The 20,595-nt window shown below is 57.5% G+C and overlaps 1 protein-coding gene across 12 annotated transcripts in view; it reads left to right on the top strand.

Annotated features, from left to right (window-relative positions):
* The window catches only part of ENDOV (endonuclease V), a 91,918-nt gene that overhangs the window by 19,438 nt on the left and 51,885 nt on the right, over positions 1 to 20,595 (top strand). For 3 of the 12 annotated variants that reach the window (XM_032456646.1, XM_032456645.1, XM_032456644.1), the window contains one exon: positions 11 to 1,728. The exons of 3 other annotated variants lie outside the window; for them this stretch is intronic. In XM_032456646.1, the coding sequence (XP_032312537.1) occupies positions 11 to 285 (275 nt within the window). In that variant the 3' untranslated portion in view covers positions 286 to 1,728. Of the gene's footprint in view, positions 1 to 5; positions 1,741 to 15,824; positions 17,047 to 20,595 lie in introns of those variants that run through there. 6 more of the 12 variants (XM_032456633.1, XM_032456636.1, XM_032456638.1 and 3 more) reach the window with 6 other exon arrangements.

Here is a 20,595-nt window from a genome sequence, read left to right as displayed (position 1 = left end):
CTGAGGGAAGTTAGCTGCCATGTCGTAAACTGCCCTGTGAGGTCCACCTGGCGAAGAACCGAGCCCACCTGCCATTCACCATGTGAGGGAGCCATCTTGGAAGTGCACCCTCCAGCCCTGGTCAAGCCTTCAGATGCCCACAGCCCTGGCTGTCATCTGACTGCAAGCTCACAAGAGACCCTGAGCCAGAGCCAGCTGGCCGGTCTGCTTCCTGTCCCTCACACACTGTGTGAGATCATAGATCTTTGTTCTAGAATAAATCTTTATGCAGCAAAACATAACTAATACACGCCACCCCTCCTGTACCCCCGTCTCCACTGCTTGTGCACCTGCTGCGCGTCCATCACCAGGCACTGCTCTCCACCCTCATCCCGCTCCTGTGTTGAGCCTCCCCTTTGCTGTGTTGGCATGTGTCATCTGGTGTCTTCTCAGGAACCAGGTGCAGGAGAGCTGTGACCCCACCCCGGCCCCCGCCCTAGAAACCGGGGAGGCCCGGGGAGGAGGCCTCTTTAAGTGCCCAGAAGAGTTGTTTCTAAGGCCCGAGGACACCGTGACGTTGTTCAGGCCTCTGTCAGCAGCCTCTAGATGGACTGCATTGTCCTCTCTCTCCCAGGTAGGTGGGAGAGCCTCCTTGTGTGGGGCAAGGCCGCCGCTGTCCACGGTGCTGAAGCCAGGGCCGCATGTCGGCCTGGACGGCCACGCCCCTGGTGCTCCAGCTTCCCGCCTGTCCCACCTGCGTCCACTCTGTCCAGGCCTCGCCGCCTTGCACCAGGCTTTCTCCCTGCCCTGGGCCCCTCTTGCTCTTGTGAGCAGACCCCACATGGGTTCTACAGACAGGCTGGAGTAAGCTCCTGTAGGTGTTTGAGCTGAGAATTCACCAGATTACATGTGACGGAAGCTGCCTTAAACCACCTTAAGCAAAAGTAGGGGCTTGTCAGTTCACTCCAGGGCAAAGCTGGCTGTGCGTGGCTGGCTTGGCACGCATCTGCCCTCTCCCTCTGTGCCGTTACAAGGGGCCTCCCCTCTGCTTGCTGGATGGCCGGCAGCAGCCCCAGGCTGACTTTCTCCCCTGAAGTGTTCCCAGGCGAAGTGCACCTGTCTATGCCAAAGGCTGCAGCAAAATCCCCAGGCCTTCAGTTCTGGATGGACTGTGATCGCTGCTTGATTTGATCCCATTGTGGCTGGAGGAGGGGGGCTGTTCCAGCCTGAGCCTGGGAGGAGAGTCAGCACAGCCCACCTTATGGAGGGGCGCTTCTCAGTGGACAGGAAGAGCGTGGCCACCAGAAGAAGGCACACCTCGTTGGGGAAAGTGAGGGCAGGGGACATTCTCGGGGACATGCAGTAGCTCCAGGCTTTCTCAGGACACGCAGTCCTCAAGGCCCTAAGGAAGCACTGTCTCTTCCCAGCAGCACCCCATTTTGTCTCCGAATAATTCTCTTTCAGTGCCAGCAGGGAATGGCGTGATTAAGGCTCCATTATTAACTTGCCAATCTTGTTTCTGGGGCACAGACGCTGACGGCTTAGGGGACCCAGTTGGCATATAATGAGGTCTCCATGACAAATTACTCGGGTATCAATTAACTATCTAGGGAAATGTCAAGTGGGATCCGTCATGCTGGTGGCGAGGGACAGCCAATTACCCCAGAGCGGTTAGTCCGATCCACGCACTCGCCTGCCTCAGCCTCCAGCAGGGCTGGGAATGAGGGAAAGGGCCTGGGTGTGGGGCCGGTGGGGCCTGGCTTCCATCTCCCCAGGACACACTTCTGCAGTCGTGCTGGGGCGCACAGCACAGGGCTCTCGCCTTGCAGCCTGCCTCTGTCCATTGTTTCGTTCGTCCCACAGCCACCTGCTGGGTCAGGCCCGAACTGGTCACTGCAGTGAGGGGGTGGGGTAGCGCTGGGGAAGGATAAACACGCAGGCAAGTGTCCATGACTTGTGCGGTTTCTGCAGGCTCCGGAGGGATAAGAGCATCCTCAGGGCAGGGAGGAGGGAAGGGCAGACTCCAGGGGGCTAAGGGCGGGGCAGGGGGGTGAAAAAGGAGTTGCTAGGTCCCAGGGTGAGGGGCTGGGCGGGGGGCAGTCAGGACCTCAGCACAGACACGACAGCACCCCAGGCCCAGCGCTCGGAGCCTTTGGCAGTGAACTGGCAGGCCTGGGCAGAACCTGGAGACACGATTCCGAGCCGTAAGCCTTGGAGACAGTTTCTTAAAATTTTGCAAATCCTGTTTTTCTCACCTGTGAAGTGGGGCTAATAGCCCCCCATTTGCAGGAGTGTTTTGAGGGCACATGGTGTCCTGTGCAGCCTTGCCGGCCTAAACGCAGGTGCTGGCTGAATCTGGTTCCCCTTCTCCCCACAGGTGAAGCCTTGGCCCCCAGCTCACCAGGGGTAGGCTCAGATGGAGCATGTGCTGGGGGGGGAGGCACAGGGAGAAGGGCATCCTGGAGGAGGTGGCGTGGGCTGGCCAGGGGCACACAGCAGATGAGAGGCTGAGGGGCAGGGCTTAGACTCTGGCCACCCCACATGGTCACACCATGCCTTTTGGGGTTTGCTTTGTTTTCAGGAAACACCCTGATCTCCTGGGGATGTGTCCCTCCTGGTGAGGATCAGTGACCCTACTCTGATCTCACCCTCTTCCCATGCCTCTGCCCATGTTCCCCCCACCTGGCCTGCCCCTCCGTTAGTGGTGACCCCCACCCTCTGGTAGCCCCCACCCCACGTCTGCTCGGCAGGTGATTGGCAGCTGCCACTTCCCAGCCCCCAGCCATGGAGCCTCATGCTTACTCATGACACTGACATATGGCACCTCAGTGGTGGGGGGGATCGGAGGAAGCTGCCAATTGTGAGAGTGCAGCGTGTCCCCATTCGAGCCCTGCTGAAGCAAAACAAACGCAAGATGTGAGGGGAGAAGAGGCGGCCCGGGGGCGAGTGCGTGCCTGCACCATGGGGGCGCTGGGAGGAGGGGGACCAGAGGGTGAAGGTGGGGAGAGGGAGGCTGCAGGGCTTGGGAGTGAGCTTTGGTTGTCATGGCTTCTGGGGTGTCAGCTAATGGGGTCCTTGGAAGCCAAGCTGTCCAGCCCTTTGCCCCAGGCTGGCTGGCTCACACCAGCCTAAGACCCCTCTCACCCCTCTCCCCCGCACCTCTCGCACGGCCAAAGGCCATGAACAAGGCGAGGGCTCGGCAGCCGGCAACCCTGTGTGCACATCACTGAGATGTTCTTACTCTTTCCAGAATCAGGAAAACCTAGCTAAGATCAAACCAGAGTCCGTAGGGCTCCAGACTTGGCCAGTCTCTCTTGCTGTTTCTGTTGAGGACGGAAGAGTGTGTGCCCCACCCCACATCAGTGTGCGGGGGTACTGCAGCCTCCCCTGCCCCGTACTTCCCCTCCCCCAGGCTGGGCTGGCCCTCCAGTGTTCTGGCCCCCACGGGCTGTGTAGCTCTGCCCTCGGCTGGGGAGAGCAGAGCTGAGGCAAAGGCTGGGCTCTTGGGGTCCGCAGCTAGCCCCTCCTCCCAGGCCCGGGGCTGGAGCCTGCTGCCATAGAAACGAGGCTCTCTGCCAACTGGCCACATGCATCCTGGAAAATAGCAGGTGAGTCCTGGGACCACTGGGTCCAGGAACTGTGAGCACCTCCAAGGAGGCCCAGCCCTAGGTCCCTTGGCCCTGCTGGCCACCTGCCCCCGTTTGCTGCAAGAAGTCAGAAAAGAGAGAAGGGAGCTGAGGGGGCCTGGAATGAGGCCAGGGGCCCTGCAGAACAGGGGTCTAAGGCAGACTGCCAGTGAGGAGCCTGCCCCATGAGTACTGACCGAGGGTCTGACCCTTGGGGAGGAGCTGGACGCTCTGAACCCCCTTCCACAAGCCTTCACACACACTTTGTACAGTGGCAGGCCCCATGGGGTTGGTCCTTGGGGTCCACCAATCCCCACACTTCAGGCCTTCCCCAGGGGGTCAGGGAGCTGCAGGACCCTGTCCCCCAAGGGGGACACCCGCCAACTCCCTCCCAGGCAGCTGGGGGCAGGGGGGCAGTGCAAGGGAAGCGCTGATTCCAGCCACGGACACCCTGGTCCCCAGCCCTGGTGGGCTCTCTGGGTGGCCTGACCTCTCCTGGCCTTGCCTTAGATGCGGGGCCCCTGCCCCAGCCAAGTGTCGCGTGAGCCCCCGCGCCTGGCTGGCACGCACACAGCGTCCGGCAGGCGCTGGGCCGCCGAGCTTCAGGCACCGCTGTGCACGGAGGCATCTGCTGCTCACTGTCTCGGGGCAGATGGGCTGCAGTGAGCTAAGTGTGTGCGGGGGAAGGGGTGCCATAGGAACCCCTTCCCGCGGCAGCGTGGGGGCGGGAGAGGCAGGCACCTGCCTGGGGAGAGCCAGGCTCGCTGGAGGGAGGGGCTGGGATCACAGGGGCTCCCAGTTTGGGGTGAGGCCCGTGGTGCTGGTTCCTGGGTGGGGGGCTCAGGAAATCCTGGTAAGACCGCCAAGGGGACGCAGGGCCTGAAGGCACTACTGGTCAAGTGACCTCGGGCTGGTCTCTTTCCTCTCAGAACCTGAAGGAGCTTCAGCAGGATGGGGTGTCCTGCCATCTGAGGGGCCGCCTGCCAGGGTGTGAGGGTGGGGGGACGCCAGCACAGTCTGGTTAGGGAAGCGCTGTGTGTCAGGCGAGGTCACTCTGCTGGTCACTCTGCAGAGTGGGACTCAGTGCCAGAGCGGGAACCACACAGCAAGGGTCCCATCAGGCGATGGGGGCAGGGCTGCTGGGCAGGATGCTGACTGAAGTAGGGGACCCCTGCCCCTGACCCAGACCTGGCTGCCCCAAAGCCCAGCCCAGCCCAGCCCACTGGACCCGGGACCCTCTGGGGAACTGGGGCCCATGGAAGTGGGGAGATGTGGGAAAGTCAGCAAGGAGACAGCCCCAGGCCACCAGTGGCCTCAGAATCACGCTCAGGGGCCACCTGGAGGGCCTGGGGCAGAGAGGGTGGCAAACCCAGAATCCTGCCCCGGGAGGCTAAGGGCTTCTCATTCGTGACTGCGGTGAGCAGAGTCAGTGGGGCCTGGCTCAGCCCCCGGCGTGTGGCAGACACTGCCCTGAGCACTTGGCACCGTGGCCTTCAGTAATCGGCACAGTAGCCAGGGCAGGCAGCCATTCCCCCGTTAGACAGAAGTGGAGACTGAGGCTTAGAAAGACTGCATGGCTGGCGGAGGCCTGGGGTCAGTTGGTGGCTGAGCGGGAATGGAGCCCGAGGCCAGCTGGCTGTGCAACCCTGCTGGTCCTCCCCACCCCCAGGCCTCCCCTGCCAGGTGCCTGGCCCCTCCACAGCTCCAGAAGCCCAGGGGAGGGCGCCAGGTGGGCTGGGGGGTCCCCTCCTCCTTCCTCCATCCCTGGGCGGTCCCCACCCGCCCCTGCAGCCGCCTCCGCCGGGCTGTGGTGACTCAGCTCAGCTGTTCCGCGGCCCCTCTGCTAGCCGGTTTTCTTTTCCAAAGTATGACATTGCCACTGTGCTGTAGCAGGGTGGCTGCTCTGCCCAGGAGTGCCTGAGGTGGCTCCAGCTGGAGGTGGCCGAGGTGGCCAAGGTGGCCAGATGACTGGGCCTCACCCTCAGATTCTGGTCATCGGCAGAGAGACTGCCACCTCCGAAGTGGCAGAGCCCTCACCTTAGTTCTGCCTGAGCGGGCACAGTGCCAGGGGACACCTGCCAAAGTCACCCTCCACAGCTGCCTCACGACTCAAGGACCTGTGTCCTTGCCATTGTGGGTTGGGCATCAGGATACCAGAAGCCCTCCTAGGGAGGACGGCCTGGAAGCCAGGGCCCAGTTTTCAAGAAGGGGGTGAGAAATGGAGAGATGTGTCCTGGAGGAGACTGAGCAGCGGGGCTGAGCGACATGGGGAAGGAGGGGCTTTCCCGCAGTGAAGGAAGCTTCCCTGACACTTGGGCCTGTCCGTGGAACTCACTGTTTTGTTAGGTGGTGAATCCCCTGTCCCTAAGAGGATTCAAGCCCTGGCATGGACAGGATTGTTCATGGGAGCGAGCCCAGAGTGGTGGGTTGGTGGGAAGAGTGTTAAAAGAAAACCCGGAGTTGGATGTTTGGGGTTCAAGTCTCGGATCTGTGTAAACTCAGGCAAGTCAAGCCTCTCAGAACCTCAGTCTCCTCATCTGTAAAATGGGATTAATATCTCCCTCGAAGGCAGTAGTGAGGATCCAACGAGACAGTGCAGGAGAAAGGGCCGTGCAAACCGCGGCGTGTGTACAGATGTTTTTATATTCTGGTTCTGACCCGTGCATCTTGATGGTTCTCTATCTCTGAGAGCATTGTCTGCCAAGGACAGAGATGAGCCCCATCAGAGGAAATGGCTCAGACTCCAAGAGGGAGGCTCTGGGGGAGGGGAGAGGAAGCTCTGTGAGGTGGGGCGTCAAGAGACAGAGGGGCTGTGGGACCCACCCTCCCCCTTGTGCCAGGGCAGGAGCGGCAGGCAGCTTCCTCCGTCTCCTGGGCTTGGAGATCTTGGGGGTCTGAGATGCACGGGGGGCCTGGGAGCCCTCTAGGGGATGGGCTGTTCATGGGGCCTGGCCTTGGGGAAAGACAATGGGGAGACTGGGCTGGTGGGAGACTGTCTGGGCAGCTGCAAGCTGACTTGGTTTCAATAACTAAGAGGAGGTCAGAGGGTGTCCCACATTTGCAGAGCTGGGGTGGCTGGCTTCTCCGGCCCAAACTTCCTTCCCCACTGCCACCCCTGCCTCACCTCTTTCCCTCCTCCCTCGTCCCTGGGCCCGCGTGGTCGGTGCCCATTTCTCGTGCCTCTTGGAGTGGACTGAATGGGGCCCCCAAGAGATGCGTCCACCAGCAACCTCAGAACATGACCATACTCAGGGTAAGAGCCTTTGCGGGTATAACCAAGTTAAGGACCTTGAGATGAGCGATGAGATCACCCTGGGTTAGGGTGGTCAGGTGTCAGAAGAGAAAGGCAGAGGGAGACGTGAGGCTCAGAGGCTGGAGTGGCCCACCAAGCGTCGCCAGCAGCCACCAGAGGCTGGGCCAGTGTCTCCCTTGGAGCGCAGCAGCGGCTGGGGATTTGGGCTGGAGGAGACCTTTGTGGACTAAAGGGGTCCTTGCAGGGCTCCCTGCCCTCCTCCTTCTCAAGGGGAAGCCAGGGCTGCTGTCCCTGGGCTGCTCCAACCAGATTCCCCCGAGCAGACGGCTTCAGGAGTGGGAGGCAGCAGGAAGCCAATCCCCCCGCACCTCTCTTCCAGCAAGGGTGGCGGCAGGGTCCCCGGCTTTCGGGCAGCAGTGCCCTCTCACCCGTGGGCTGCCTGGTCCGCGCCCAGTGGCAGAGGCCCTGTGGTGGGGGTGTGGCTCCCGGAGGTGTGGCCACCAAGCAGTAGCTTTCTTTCCTGTGAAGGTACTGAGAGTGGTATGTGCTGGCTCCAGGCTGGTTCCCCGCTCTGTTCTTGGGGCAAGGAGGTCATTCCCCAGAGTGAAACTCCTAGAGGCCCTTTCCCTGCTGACCCAGCTGGATGAGAGCTGTCCCTGCCCCGGGGCCTCTGGGGGTGGAGCTGGCCAAGAGGCCCACGGGGTGAGGAGGAGGAGAGGCTCACCGCCTGGGCAGGGGGCACCACGGTCAGGGCGTGCCGGCCCCGCTCTCCCCGCGGCCTCTCTCCTGGGCCTGCTACCCGCCTGCCTCCCTCCTCAGGCCTTGTCCCCCTCCCTCCTGCTCCTCCTCTCCCCTACACCCTTCTTAGAAGTGAAGTCATCTAGAAAAATAATCAAAAAATAGAAAGAAAAAAAAGCTAAGAAAATGGGATTTTTTTCCCCTTCAAACATTTGGTGAGACACCTCCCACACAGATGAGTGTCCACCGGGGCCTGTTTTTGTCCAAGGGAGACTCAGGCCTGACTTTCTTGAGTGGTGTAAGCCAGGTGGGCCTCCCTCCGTGGGGGTCTGCGCCGAGCCTCTTCCTGCAGGCGGGCAAAGGTCAGCCCCTGAGGCCTGAGACCCCAGGATGCCCTCAGCGGGAAGCCCACAAGCCCCTGAGGCAGAGGCTGGCAGGAGAGAGGGCAGGAGGGTTCAAGTTCAAGGAGAGTGGATAATAGCTCCTAAGTGAGGTCTCTGCCTCCAGTCTCTCCCCTCTTCCTGCTGGCCCACGCCCTGCTGCAGAGTTCTCGTTTGTTTATTTATAATTTATACTCAGCCTGTTTCTAAGAAAGCTCAAGGCACTTGCTGAAAAGCTGCTTCCATGAGCTCAGTGGCACTCCGTCAGCCTCGGGCTCGAAGCACATGGACACTTCTCAGGGCTCGACCTGGCCCCAGAGGCAGCCTCTCCCTCCACCCTGATGTGCACTCAGCTGCCAGAAAGACCCTCCCCCCCAGGGCAGCTGGCTGGGGTGAAATGGCTGGGAGGGTCTTCTCCTGTCTCAGGACTAGCCCCTTCCGCTGTGCAGCTTTCTCTGACCCCAACGGGGGGTGGGGGGGTGGGCTGGAGGCGTCTGCACCTCTCTCCTGCCCCTCAGACCTCTGTTCTGTTCAGTGTCACTGTCACCCAGCACAGGCTGCCCCTTTTGCCCCAACTGGACCCGCCTGGCCCCTGAAGGGGTGAGACCAAGTCATGTCATCGTTGATGACAGTGGAGGACATGGTGGTGAGGGAGGCTCCCCTCCACGTCTGGAATGGGATTAGACCCGGGGTGCGATGTGTCTTGGGCAGAGGTTCCCACGGTGGACATGCAGGGAGGGAAGGGCCTGTGGGGGAGGTCTGGCAGGGGAGAGGCTGCAGAGGAGGGCACGGGTCACCCTGATGGCTTCGTCTGAACCCCAGGTAGAGACCAAAGATGCCTGTTTTGCCTATTTCTTCAGGACCCGGGTGACCAAGTGCAAGTCCAATGACCAGGGAGGGGCGGGGCACCCGGCGCAGCAAGGACCCAAGTGACCACAGCTGCACTTGGCATCCTCATTCTGAACTTACCCGGCCCAGATGGGCCTCAGGACTTCTTGCTTCCCGCGGGAGGGTCACCTTTGATCCTGGGTCTCCCCTCCCTCAGCCTCGCTTCTTTGGGATCACTTTTCCATCTCGTGGCAAAATGGGCCAGCGTGGGCACCGCTGGCTCTCTCTCAGCCCCACGCCAGCCAGGGCCAGATAAGGGGCTGCCCCTGGACTGCGTGCAGACGGCACTTCATTTCTCCAGCCCCCAGCTCCTCCTCTGTAAAATGGGGCTAATGACAAAGGCCTCAGCCCTGTGCTAACAGTAAACAAGATAAAGCTCCAGAGCACACACTCGCCTCCGTCTGCTCTCAGAGCCTCAGTTTTTCCATCTGTAAAATGAAGCCTTCTCTCAGGCTGTAGATCTGACTCCTGCAGAGCAGGCTGGATGCCTCTGCCAGCCGGGAGGGCACATACTGGCCAGGGCCGGGGGCTACACCCCTCTCCTACCATTTTCGGGCTCAGGATCCCACTGGCCTGTGTCATCAGTCATGACCAATGTCCATCCCTCCCTCCTTCCCTCAACCTGAGCAGAGGGAGCCCTGACTAGGCAGGGCCCTCAGGAAGCCTCAGTGGCAAGCACGATGCCAGGCGGGCATGCCGGGGGTGCACTGCCACTTGGCAGGCACACAGCAGAACGTGGCCTTCATCTAGTGCCAGTGTGCCTCCTTGCCATTGTGTTCCATGGGGCCACAGATGCCCTGGCTGTGGGGGTTGAGGCAGACCAGATGTCCACTCCAGGCCACCATGCCCCACGCCAAGACAGTGCAGCATGGCCCCCTGCTGACGCAGCCCTGGAACCCTTGACTTGGGAGCTGCGAGGGAGGGAGGGAGGGAGGGAAGGAGGAGAGGAGCCAGGTGGCTCTGTCTCCTGAAGGAAATGCCTTTGAGCCACAGACTGGCCTGGGAGAATCTGGCTGCCCGGGTGGCCTGTGGCCAGCTTCCCGTGAGTCTGGCAGCATATGGCTGCCCTGGCTCGCCCAAGCCAAACGCCATGCAAAGAGCTCCTCCCCCAGTCCCCACACCCACAGGGAAGCCAGTTGTCCGGACTCTTGGATGCAATTCTGGGCAGCCCTGGATGCTCATCTGGCTTCCTGCCTGAGAATCAGCATTGGGCCCTGGGAAGAGCAGGCTTCTCAGGCACAGGAGCTGGATGCCAGGAATCAAATCAGGCAGAGTGGGGAACCAGTGATCACTGTCCAGGGTGCACACTTCATGCCAGAAGGGCCGCTCTTCTCCCACCTTCCTTCTCCCGCTATGACTCGCACTCACCCGGCCTCAGCACTCTCCCTCCCTGTGGCCGTAATTACTCTTGTCTGTCCCTCCCACCAGACTGAGAGCCTTGGGGCAGCACCAGGCCTTTCCCCGCTCAATTCAGCACCCAGCAGTGCCAGGCACACAGGAGGGGCTTTCTGCACCAACCAGTGACATCTGGATCCCAGAGGATTCTGAGCCGAGGGTGACTGTTTTTGAAGGTTAGGGCTCCCTGAGGTGCCTCCGGCCTCCCACTCCCTCTTTGGGAGTGAGACATTGAAAGTAAGGCACTTGGCACATGGGCAGTCACCCAACCCAGGCTGGTTCCCCTTCCAGAGAATCACCCAAGGGATTCACCACCCTTCTTGGGGAGGAAGAAGAGGAAGAGGAGAAAAGACCCCTCCTCCACCTGCTTAGTATTTACTGAGCACCTGCTTAGCTCTGAACAAGACAAACTCTTGGCCATGCAGCTTTCAGACAACATGTTAAATAGGTACATTATCATCTGCGTTGGTTGATGATAAGACCTACGGAGAAAACCAGGCCAAGAAGTATAAGGAACGTGGGGCGTAACTTTAAGCAGGTGGTCACCTTACTAAGGAGGCGAGAGTCGTGCTGACATACTGGGAGGCGTGTCCGAGGCAGAGGGACCAGCAAGTGCAAAGGTCCTGGGGCAGGACGGAGCAAGATCAGCCAGGAGCCGGCAGGCCAGCGAGGCTGAAGTGGAGGAGCAGTGAGGGAGTGGCAGACGGGCAGGGCCCCAACTCCCACTCTGGGGGAGGCAGGGAGCCACGACAAGGACACCACTTGACCGCGGGCTGCTGTGCGGTGCGAATGGACTGGAGGACGGAGCCGGGAGACGCCGGCCAGAGGCTAAGGCGGGACGCCAGCGACTGAAGGTGGCCCGGGCCAGGGCGGCAGCGGCGGAGGAGGGGGAAGGGGCCAGTTCTGGGGCTATCTCGGTGGCACGGGGGGCAGCCCCAGTGGACGTGAGCGTGGAGTCCAGGAGGTCGCGAGGACCGGAAGCTCGGCCCCGCGGCCCGCGCCGGCCGGAAGCCGCGAGGTCAAGCTCTCGCGGGAGCGCCTCCGCCAATCGCCGCGCGCCCGAGGGCGTTGCCGTGGCAACCCCGCCCCGCGTCCGGGCCCGGCGGTCCCGCCCCAGAGCGCGGCCGCGCGGCCGAGGTCCTGCTATTTCTGCTCTCGGGGTCGCAGGCGTTCATCCCTAAGGCCCCCTAGCCCGAAGGTTCGGGGGCAGCTGAGGGCAGGAGGGCGCAGAAAGCCCAATCGACCCTTTAACGTTGTCCGAGCATTTTACACCCACCGCCCCGGAGGTTGAGCCCCGGACGACACCCCAGGGAGGGCTACCCCGCCTCTCCCGGACACCCTCCCGACCGACGTGCACGCCGCCCCTGCGCCCCCGTTTTCTCGCGGTCTCCGGCGTCGAGCCTCATCTCCCTTCCCGCCCTGGAGGAGGGCCCGGGGAGCTCCTGGGTCCTGCTTCCATCCATCCATCCCTGCAGGGGACGCCTCCCCCCATCCCGGCGCCGACACCCAGACCTCAGCAGCGTCCCCTCTGCCTACTTCCCTTTCAGGTTCAGGGCTGGGATCAGCTGGAGGGGAAGGAGAGAGGGACCTGGAGATTGGACAGCCGAGGGTTGGTGGGCAGCCTCCTCCCTTTACAGCCCCAACCTCTGCCCAACCCAGAGGGAGGAGCGGGTCGTGGGGAGAGAATGCCACTAGGCTGCAAGCTCCCTGAAGACGGGGACGCCGTCCCAACGCGTTAGTTGTCCAAGGAAAGAGGACTGAAATCACGAATGTGAAATCCTAGGAGGCTGAGAGGGAGTCTTCGTTCCCTGGGTTCACCCAGAGATCCAGCTCAAAGGAAAGTTACTGCAACTGAGGGAGAGCACAGTTGGCTGGAGAATTTGGTTTAAAAATAAATAAATAAAATTTAAATTATATAACCAACACATGTTTGGTGTAAAAACATGAAAGTATAAAAATCCTTGATCTCACCGCAAGATCTAACCACTGTTGACACTTCGGAGTATTTTCCCCAGACTTTTCTCAATATATTGCATATACTTTTTTTTCCAAATAGAGTTTATGTATGTGCTGGTGCTCCGTGGACCCTCATGTGTGCATGGGAATGCAGGCTCCTGATGTGACTGAAGGGTTTTCCCTCCCCAACACCCCTGTTTCTCCCCCAACACACATACGCGTGCGCGCGCGCGCTGATGCAGCTGTACCACAGTGGCCTCTGGTTGCCAGAGCGCCACCTTCCCCGTGCAGCGGGGGTCCGGTGGCATTGAGCCCTCCATGCTCCATGCTCCTTCTGCGGTCCCAAGTTCTCTCGACCTTCTAGGCTAGGGATGCTGCGGTGGGAACAGGGTCAAGATGAGACTTGAGGAACCTGCCAGTCCAGATGAGGGAGGGAAATTCAAGCAAGCGGACCTAACAGAGGGCTCCATCCTTCAGCCATGGGAGGGTCCCAGGAGAACTGGGAGAAGCGGCCAGGTCAGAAGGGGAGGCAGCCAGGGGCCCAACGCCAACACTTTGCCTCTGTCCTCCTTAGGGACCACTGGGCATGCTGTGAGACCAGTAACCAAAGGAGGGCCCCACGTGCACCCACCCCGTGTTTCACCCTGATAGGACAAGGGGACACCCTGAAAGAAGCCCCTAGCTAGCCCATCCTCCTGAGCACAGGTTGGAAGCAATGTATGCATGCACTGGGGCAGGGAGGGAGGTCCACTCCTGCCTCTGAGCTCCCCTCTCACCCGGGGGGCGGGGCTCAGTTGTTCACAAGCCTGGCCCCTGAGCCCTCCCAGCTGAGCATGCCCAGGGCCCTGAGCATGGTCTCTTTCAGACCACCCCATGGGCACCTGTGGGGAGCCTTATGTCCTGGCTCCCTGGTGCCTGCAAGTCTGGGTTGATTTTGTCTTTTCCACAAACTGTGTCTAAAGGGTGTCTTGAGTGCGGTGTCCCCTCTGCTGGGGGGTTGGGGTGGCAGGAGTTGGAAGGCATCTCTGCGCTGTCCACTAAGGTGCTTATCTCCCTGGCTGCCTGGAGCAGATGTAGACGCCCTGTCCACCTCGTTGCAGCTGACTTCTTTTCTCAGAAGCCCCTTAGAACGAGATTCTGGGACACAGAGGCCGTCCTCACTCCTTCCTGTCCTGGAGGCAGAGGAGCCCCTCCCCCACCTAGTAGCCACAGAGAACCCTGTTTCAGATGCCAGCGCTCCAGACGGAGCCTCCTGACAGGTCTCCCAGAACGTTTCTTTTCAAAAATCACTACACATTTCTCTGCGTAAAGCCATTCAGTGGCCTCCCAGATGATTCAAAGTAAGACCTACAGTCCTTTCCATGGTGTGTGAGGTGTCGGTTACCCTCCGTCCAAGGACCCCCAGGAGCACGCCTGCAGAGAATGAAGCGAGGGAGGCGGCACGCCGTGGGGAGCCAGGGGGTGTCTGCGAGAGGTGTAGCAAGGACCCTGGGGATGGGCTTGTGCTGGGGAACCTGGGGAGGATCAAGGGAGCGGGCTGGGATGGAGGCTTCGGGGAGCAGGGGCGATGCCACAGTCGGGGGGTCTTAATAACGTGTGTCTAGAAGACAGGAGACCAGAGCGAAGCTGAGGCTGAAGGTGGTAAACCCACTCCAGTCAGTGAGAAAGGGGGGCCGGGGGGCCATTTTGAGGTCTGGACAGTGTCCTACGTTCTGTCTGCGTTCAGATGCAGTTGCAGAGGCCCCCTGTCCCTGTTTCCATCCATCACGGTTGCAGAGCGGCCCCGTCTGATGATGGTGGCAACTAGTTAGCCTTGGAGCTGTCAGCGCAACACTGAGGCCAGCTGCTGTTTTCCTTTCCATCCCTGTGAGATTGTGACCTGACCCTCAGCTATCCCTCGCCTCACCTGCAGCTGCTCCTCGCTCAGGCCCTCCCGCCGCTCTGCTGTCCTTTGTGGCCCAGCAGGCTGCCCCGTGGGAGAGGCCCCGCCCCTCTGCCCGGGGACCCACATGGCCGAGCCTGGGCTTCCCTCCCTGCCCCGCCTCCTTCTCTCCCTTTATCCTGCCTTCCTGGCCACTGCCTCCCCTTCAACCGCCTGAGTCCTCCGTCCTCCGGCCCCTCCCCTCCCCGCGGCCTCCACCAGACCCACAACAGGGAGCATCTGGTCACATGCCAGGGCGTCACGCTCCTGGGGGCAGGGGATGCTTTGAGGGGCGGCTTTGCCCTCCTGGAGCATTCAGGCGTTTCCGGTGTCAGTGGCCCCACTCGCACCGCTGTCTCTGCTGCAGCGCTTAGAGACCTGAGGTGGTCGCGGGTGGGTGGGTGACGTGCAGAGGTGGCTTTGACCAGACGGCTTCTCAGCCTCCCCCTTCCACTGCCAGACGCTGAGGGGCCAACAGTCTGGTGACCTTTGAGCCCTAAAGAGCAGGGAAACCGGAGCTCGGGGGCCTGCCAAGCCCGCAGCTGGAGGCAGGGACCCCATGCCAGCCAGCACCGGCCCCTGGTGTTCCCAGCCTTCGGCCTGGGGGCCTCCCTTTCCGTTGCTGTTGGAATAGAAGGACATTGGCCCCTTTGTTCATTGCTGGGCTGTGATGAGATACCAGAGACTGGGGAGCTTCAAACAATAGAAATTTATTCCCTCAAAGCTCTGGAGGCCAGAGCCTGAAGTCACGGTGTCGGCGGGCTGGCTCCTTCTGGAGGCTCAGAGAGAGTCTGGTCCAGGCCCCTTTCCAGGCCTCAGCCCTTGGCCTGTACACGCATCACCCCAGTCTCTGCTCTGTCTTCACTCAGCCTTCTCCTCATGTCCGCATGTCTCCGACCACATTTCCCCTTTCTTACCGGGACGCCAGTCTTTGGATCAGGGCCTGCTCCGGTATGACTGCATCTTAGCTTGACAGCATCTGCAAAGACCCTGTTTCCAAATAAGGTCACATTCACAGGCTCTGGAGTGGACATGAGTTTTGGGGGGACACTATTCACCCCAGTACAGCCCCCATCCACATATAGTGGAGAATCCAGAGTCCCATGCGGACCCCGTGCTTCTCGGGTCACGTCCCTGCACGTTTCCTGCTTCTGCTGCGCACTCGATGTGGGGGGAGGGCTACACTGGACACCACGCAACCCCTGCACGTGCAAAGCATGGCACACCCGGGCCGTCTGGGCAGGGGGCGTTCACTGGTGTTCGGGGCGACGAGCAGCTCCGCCACAGGTGACAACACAGGAGTTTCTGGGCGGCTGGGCGCCGGCCCTTCTCCATCCCCTCATGTCTTTTCATTCCCCAATTCTGTGTTCCCCGGACTCTCACCTCTCCTCTCCCAGGATGTCTGCAAGCCGGCAGGCCCTTTTGCTGCTGTGCGAGCAGCCCTGCACTCTCTTCCCTTCACCTCTTCCTTCCTGCCTGGACCCCTGGAGGCAGAGGAGGGGGTGAGCCTACCCTCCAGACCAACAATTAGCCACTGGGGCATTTTCCTAAACTGAGTCAAGCTGGCCTGTGACACGTACCAGCTCCCCTGGGGTAGGAACGCAGTCGGTTTTTATTTCAAAGGGCGTTTCTGTTGCTTTTTTTTTTTTTTCCTTTCTACATCTGTGCTAACATTCTGTGATTCTTAGAGAACCAGAATTCTGAAGAGCAAAGCCCAGAGCCAAGAATGTTCAAGCCAGAAGGGGCTTCTATGCGGAAGGAAACAGACACGGCCTCTGCCCGCCGGGTTCTGGGTGGGGCAGCCGTGCAGGGACAGCCACGGGAGCACGGGTGCAGGGAGAGAGAACCACGGGCTGATTTACACTGAGCGGGGATGGTCGGTCGAAGATACGGAGGGTTTTAGTCAAGCAAATTATTTCTTGGATATGATACAAGAACACAGGCAGTTACAAAAAAAAGGTAAGTTGGACGTCATCAAAATAAAAAAATTTGTGTATCAAAGGCTACTATCAAGACAGTGAAAACACAGCCCACAGGATGGGAGGAAGTATTCACAAGGCACATGTCCAAATAATGGGTTAATATCCAGAATTTAGAAGAACTTCTGTAACTCAACAGCAAAAAGCAAGCCCTTGATTCTAAAAGGACCAAAGGGTTTGAATAGACATTTTGCAAAAGAAGACACAAAACGGCCAAAACACATGAAAATCGCTACACCACTAGCACCGTGTGATGTCACACGGCGTCGCGGATCATCAGGGAAATGCAAACCAGAGCCACGTAAGGCGCCTCACACGTCGGGATGCTGCCATCGAGTGACACCCGCCACAGCAGGAGCAGCAAGTGCTGGGGGGACTTTGGGACCTAGTACGTTGCTGGTGGGAATGTAAAATGGTGCAGCCACTGTGGAAGGTAGTTTGGCAGTTCCTCAAAACCTATACATAGAATTACCACATGATTCGACTCCTAGGTATGTACCCAAAAGGATCGAAAGAAGGACTGAAACAGACTTACACACCCGTGTTCGCTGCAGCAGCGTTCACAGCAGCCGAAAGGCAGCGACAGCCCGAGTAGCCACCAACACGTGAATGGACAAGTCAACGTGGCCTGTCCATGCGATGGAATATTATTCAGCTGTAAAAAGGAACGCCATTCTGACACAGCCCACAACACGAATGAGCCTTGAAAACTATGCTAAGTGAAAGCAGCTGGTCACAAAGGGACAAACACTATGATTCCGCTTGTGTGAGGTCCCTAGAAGAGGTAAATTCATAGAGACAGAAAGCAGACTAGAGGCTACCAGGGGCTGGGTGTGGGGGCAGGGAGTTTATGTTTAATGGCTGGAGTCTCTGTACGAGGTGAAGAAAAAGTTTTAGAAATAAACGGTGGTGACAGTTGCACAACATTGTGAGTGTAATTAATGCCAATGAATTGTACACTTAAAAATGGTTAAAGTAGTGCATTTTAAGTTGTGTATATTTACCACAATTTAAAAAACTAGTAATGTAAGTTGCCAAAAACCACTGAAGTAAATGGGTAAGTTTTACGACATGTGGATTACATCTCAATAAAGCTGTCATGAGGGAGGGAGCGGTTGCCCCTCCACACAAGCCCCATGCAAAGGACCCTAAGTTTTAGGAACGGGCTTGACGCGCTGGAGACCCTGGCCATCGGGGCTGGGGGCCTAGCAAGGATGGGGAGGGAGCAGGGGCGTCCCTGCAGCCCTGACTGGAGCCTCCCTCCCTGCACCCCTCCCTGCCCGGTGCCCCTGGCATCTCCTGTGCAGGCTGGTTCTGTGCTGAGCACGCAGCCTCCCCTCAGAAGCCAATTTTCTGCACAGCGAAAATGTTTTCTCTGTGCCTACTTTAGCAGATGGCCCCCCACCTTGGCCTGAATTGGGAAGCACAGAAATCAAACCGGGGACAGACGGCTTCCTTGGCAGTGCCTTCCACTCTCACGCCCGCCCGCCCCCTGCCTCCCCCACCGCGTGCCTTCGTTGTTTCCACGCCTGGAGCTGGGCCTCCCGCCCTGCAGACCACCCGCTAGGCACCCGGCCAGGTGCTTGCTCGTGGTAGCCGGTCGGAGAACAGGTCCTCGATGAATGAGTGAATGAACGTATGTTTTTCTTTCTTCCCCCTTTTCACAAACTGAAGGAGAGCTGATGCACAATATTATGCAAGTAAGTGCACAGCGCAGTGACGCGCAGCTGTCAGGGGTCCCGCTCCGCCCCAGCTGTCCTGCCGAGCCGGCTGCGCTCCCTGCGCTGGACGGCGCACCCTCGCCGCTCATTCTGTGCTTGGTAGTTTGCGGCTGTCAACCCCCTGCCCCTGTCGTCTTGCCCCTCCCACCTCTTCCCACCAGTTTGTTCTGTGTATCTTTGAGTCTGATTCTGTTTTGTTATATTCACTAATTCGTTGTATTTTTTAGATTCCACATGTAAGTGATATCATACAGTATTTGTCTTTTTCTGTCTAACTTATTTCACTTAGCATAATGCCCTCCAGGTCCATCCATGTGTTTGCAAATGGCAACATTTCATTCCTTTTTGTGGCTGAGTAGTATTCCATTGTGTGTTTGTGTGTGTGTGCGCGCACGTGCATATCACATCTTCTTTATCCAATCATCTGTTGATGGGCATTTAGGTAAATAACAATGAATATTAGGGTGCATGTATCTTTTCCAGTTAGCGTTTTTGGGTTTTTCTTGGATACATACCCAGGAGTGGAATTGCTGGGTCATATGGTAGTTCTATTTTTAGTTTTTCTGGGAAACCTCCATACTGTTCTCCACAGTAGCGGCCCCAAATTACATGCCCCCGACAGTGTACAAAGTGTTCCCGTCTCTCCACATCCTTGCCAGCATTTGTTATTTGTGTTCTTTTTGATGACAGCCGTTCTGACAGGTGTGGGGTGGTATCTCACTGTGGTTTGATTTGCATTTCCCTGACGATCAGTGATGTTAGCATCTTTTCATGCACTATTGGCCATCTGCATATCCTCTTTGGAAAAATGTATTTAAGTCTTCTGCCCATTTTTTAATCTTTTGTGTGTGTGTGTGTGCGTATGTTTGATGTTATATGAGCTGTCTGTATGTGTTGGATATTAACCTCTTACCAGCCACATCATTTGCAGACATTCCCCCCCATCAGTAGGTTGTCTTTTCATTTTGTTGATGGTTTCCTTAGCTGTGCAAAACCTTTTAAGTTTAATTAAGTCCCATTTGTTACTTTTGCTTTTACTTCCTTTGCCTTAGGGGACAGATCCAAAAAAAATATTGCTAAGATTTATGTCCAAGACTGTTCTGCCTATGTTTTCCTCTAGGAGTTTTATAGTCTCTGGTCTTACCTTTAGGTCTTTAATCCATTTTGAGTTTATTTTTGTACGTGGTGTTAGAGAATGTTCTAATCTCAGTCTTCTGCAGGCAGTGGTCCAGATTTCCCAGCACCACGTGTTAAAGAGACTGTCTTTTCTCCATTGTGTATTCTTGCCTCCTTTGTCGTGGATTAACTGACCATGAGTGCGTGGCTTTATTTCTGGGCTCTCTGTCCTGTTCCATTGATCTGTGTGTCTGTGTTTGTGCCAGGACCATGCTGTTTTGATCACTGTAGCTTTGTGGTGTAGTCTGAGGTCAGGGAGCACGATTCCTCCAGCTCCATTCTTCTTTCTCAAGATTATTTCGGCTGTTCAGGGTCTTTTGTGTTTCCATACAAGCTTTAAAATTATTCTAGTCCTGTGAAAAACGCTATTGGGATTTCCATGGGGATGGCGTTGAATCTGTAGACTGCCTTGGGTAGTATGGTCATTTTAACAGTATTAACTCTTCCAACCCAAGAACAGAACATACCTTTCTATTTGTGTCCTCTTCCATTTCTTTCACCAGTTTCTTACAGGTTTCCAGGGACAAGTGTTTTGCCTGCTTAGGTAGGTTTATTCCTAGGCATTTTACTCTTTCTGACGCAATGGGATTGCTTCCTTAATCCCTCTTTCTGACAGTTCATTGTTAATGTACAGGAACGCATCAGATTTCTGTTTCAAGTTTTGTCTCCTGCACTTGACTGAGTTCGTTGCTGAGCTCCAGTACTTTTCTGGTGGCCTCTCTGGGGTTGTCTATGTGTAGCACCGTGTCACCTGTGAACAGTGGCAGTTTTTCTTCTTTCCAATTTGGACTCCTTTTCTTTTTCTTCTCTGACTGCTGTGGCTGGGACGTCCGATACCACGTTGATAAAGGTGGTGAGAGCGGCATCCTTGTCTTGCTCCTGATCTTGGAGGAAATGCTTTCAGCTTTTCACCACTGAGTGTGATGCTGGCTGTGGGTTTGTCATAAATGGCCATTACGATGTTGAGGTGTGTTCTGTCTATGTCCACTTTCTGGAAAGTATTTTTTTATCATAAATGGATGTTGAATTTTGTCAAAAGCCTTTTCCGCATCGACTGAGGTGATTGTACGGGTTTTATTCTTCAGTTTGTCAGTGTGGCGTACCACCTTGGTTGACATGAGGATACTGAACAATCCTTGCTTCCCTGAGGCGGACCCCACTTGGTCATGGTGTGTGAGCCGATTAACGTGTTGTTGGACTCGGTTTGCTAATACTTGGTTGAGGATTTTTGCATCTATGTTCATCAGTGATATTGGCCTAGTTTCCTTTTTTCAAACCATTTTTATTGAAATATAGTTGACTTACAATATTGTGTTAGTTTCAGGTGTACAGTAAAATGATTCAGTTACACACACACACACACATTCTTTTTCAGATTCCTTTCTATTATGTAGTTTGTTTCTGTGTGTGTGTGACATCTTTATCTGGTTTGGGTGTCGGTGATGCTGGCGTCATAGAATGAGTTCAGACGTATTCCTTCCTTTGAAATGTTTTAGAAGAATTTGAGAAGGATAGGTGTTAACTCTGGGGTTGGGGCTGGCCTACGAGTGGGCAGAGCTGAGTCCTGGACTCTGGTTGCAGGG

Source organism: Camelus ferus, chromosome 16, assembly GCF_009834535.1.
Source record: "Camelus ferus isolate YT-003-E chromosome 16, BCGSAC_Cfer_1.0, whole genome shotgun sequence".
Classification (NCBI taxonomy): Eukaryota; Metazoa; Chordata; class Mammalia; order Artiodactyla; family Camelidae; genus Camelus; species Camelus ferus.
Note: the sequence above shows the minus strand (reverse complement) of the source record. Positions and strands in the feature narration are given on the sequence as shown.